A 2,548-nucleotide genomic window follows, 5' to 3' on the forward strand; every position below is an offset into this window, starting at 1 on the left:
CCCAACGTCTCTCCTAAAAGACAGACAGCATTTGAAGGCTGAGCTGATTTGGCCACATCACATCACCTGCACTCTGGGTCACTTACCTTTGTTAATCCCCTAACACCTAGGGGTTACAGCTATTTCGACAAGAATCTGCCCCCGACCTCCATTCCCACCTCCTCTGCTGGTCACCACGATTGCCCCCTGGCGGCCAGGAGCAGGTGCGCCCCCTCGGGACCGCCCGAGGGCGAGTGCGCGTGCGCCCAGGTGAGCTGCCGCCGCCCCGTCCTGAAGCCCTGGGCACCTGCCTGGAAAACTTGTGGTTGGTTGTTGCCCTCGGGTCGTTTCCGGGCGGGGACAGGAACCGGGCCATGGAAGATCCTTTGGGGACTCGCGAGCCCCGGGCCCGTCCGAGAGAGCGAGACCCAGACCGGCGCCCGCACCCGGACCGAGACCGCCACGTCGAGCGGCCGCGGGACAGAGCCGGGGACAGACACAGGGAAAGGAACGGTGACGTGAGAGGAAACGGGGACCGTCGAGCGGGCAGGGAAAGGAGGACGGACAGAGACCCGCGCCAGGACGGACACAGGGACGCGGGCCATCGTGCAGCTGAACAAAGAGCCTGGGACAGGCCCCGCCAAAGCCGTGCGCGGCCCGAGCCCTGGGTGCCCAGCTGGGACACAGCCCCGACCTCCAGGCCCGCGCCCTGGGGGGGCCCGGAGCCGCCGCGGAAGCAGGGCCTCGGGCGCCGCGGGTTGGACAGGTGAGGGGGTGCACCTGCTGGGGACCCGGACCGTGCCCCGTCGGCTACCTATCCTAGCTGGCGCTCGGGGGTGACTCTACGACGTCTCCAAGCCTTTGTTTGTACTTAATTACCAAAGGAGAAATGGAAGGCCCTGGAACCAGGGGAAGAAAGTTTCAGGACCGAAACCGGAACGGCTTAGAAGGCTAGGTGGGTGGGGCTAGCTGGAATCTACTACACTCAAGTGGCCCCATGACTTACGCTTTACACCCCTTTCTCAAGTTAGCCCTCCATACGTTTCAAAGTCCAGTTTCCAGGTGTCGGGGCTCCGCGGGGTGGGGCGAGGGGAGGTAAACTAAGTTAGCTCAAGAAGAGTTCATAGCTGGACTTGCCCCTCCTGCCAAGACCATATGGCAGAAGCTGCGCTTTTAAACTAGAAATCAAGGCCACCTGAAGTTCTCCAGTGGGTTTGTAACCCCTTCATCAGTGAGGTCTTTTCTAAGCCGCTTCTTTCAAATCTTATGCTTACTTAAACCCCACCCTCAGACTTCACCTGTAGGACCCTGAAGTCCCCTAAACACCTGTGTCCTGGAAGGTTTGTGAATGGGGACAGGAAGGAGCATGGCAGGTGGCCTGGTCACCACACCCCCTCCTAGAGAGTCAGCATGCCATCCAGTTCCACAGATGTTATTCCATGTGCAGGCGAGGAGCTGGGCTCTGCAGAGTGAGTGGATGGAATAAAAGAGATGTTGCCCCTGATGACAGAAACAAAGAAAACGGTCCTTGGGTGGGACTGGATGTTTCAGCGCGCGCGCGCGCGCGCGCGCGTGTGTGTGTGTGTGTGTGTGTGTGTGTGTGTACGCGCGCGCGCGCTATGCATTGATGAAAGGTTTAAGGATTTCAAACCAAAGAAGATGGGATGACATCTATGCCCTGGCAATCTTAGCGTGTCTAAGCATCCCCATCAAGGCATGGTCTTGCCATTATCACTTCAGCTCCTGTCTTTCTCTTGCAAGCAGGTCTGAGCCATTGTCAGAGACAACCCTTTTAGCTGCTACTAGGTCCTGTTCTGATACCTGGCCTCTGCTGTTAGCCTTGGGAAAGGCTGCTATCATGAGTTTACGTTACACTATCTAAAACCAACTAGCATTCATTACAAAAGCTACGCCCAGATTCTGTCTGCTCTTTCAATCTTTGACACCAACTATTGTTTCCCTGACTGCACCCATCTTGAACTGCAACCACAGGAGTAAAAAAAAAAGAAGTTCATTTGTAGGTTTCCTCATAAACCAGAGCCCTGGTTACCCCACCTCACCCCAAAGTGAACCAAAGAAATGCATTTGCTTGTTGCTCATTTAGCGGGTTGAGGCCAAAGGGCAGCTTCTCTCTGCCCTTGTAAGCATTTATTGGAAGGAGGGGATACAGGGGCCGGGATGCAGTCATTTACTGTCAGGGTTTAGAGACCAGTGCAGGAAGATGGCAGTGAAGCAGCCAACTGCAGCCCAATGTGAAATCAGTTCTTACAGAAAAAGCTGGGCTTTGGAAAGAAAAAAATCTGGGCTCCTGTCTAAGCTTAGACAGGATCCCAAGAAGGTGGCCTAGAGCTGAGTTCCGTGGAAGGACGGTGGAAGAGGAAGACAGAAGGTTTTTCAAGCAGAAAAACAACTTCCTCAGTGACCAGAGGCCTGGGTCCTTGTTAGGGGTGGAGGATTGCTCACTGCTGCTGGCCCAGTGCGCCTAGGCTGTGAGTGTGCACAGCCTCCTGTGTGCTCAGTGCGCCTAGGCTGTGAGTGTGCACAGCCTCCTGTGTGCTCAGTGCGCCTA

At 56.2% G+C, this 2,548-nt stretch overlaps 1 protein-coding gene across 2 annotated transcripts in view; it reads left to right on the top strand.

The window, feature by feature from the left end:
• Positions 1–353: 353 nt before the first annotated feature.
• Marveld3 (MARVEL domain containing 3) overlaps positions 354–2,548 on the top strand; it is a 15,035-nt gene continuing 12,840 nt past the window's right edge. For both annotated transcript variants that reach the window (XM_005345685.2, XM_005345686.2), the window contains exon 1: positions 354–745. In XM_005345685.2, coding sequence (XP_005345742.1) covers positions 354–745 — 392 coding nt within the window. The remainder of the gene's footprint in view (positions 746–2,548) is intronic.

The sequence above is a fragment of the Microtus ochrogaster genome, chromosome 4 (genome assembly GCF_000317375.1).
Source record: "Microtus ochrogaster isolate Prairie Vole_2 chromosome 4, MicOch1.0, whole genome shotgun sequence".
NCBI lineage: Eukaryota > Metazoa > Chordata > Mammalia > Rodentia > Cricetidae > Microtus > Microtus ochrogaster.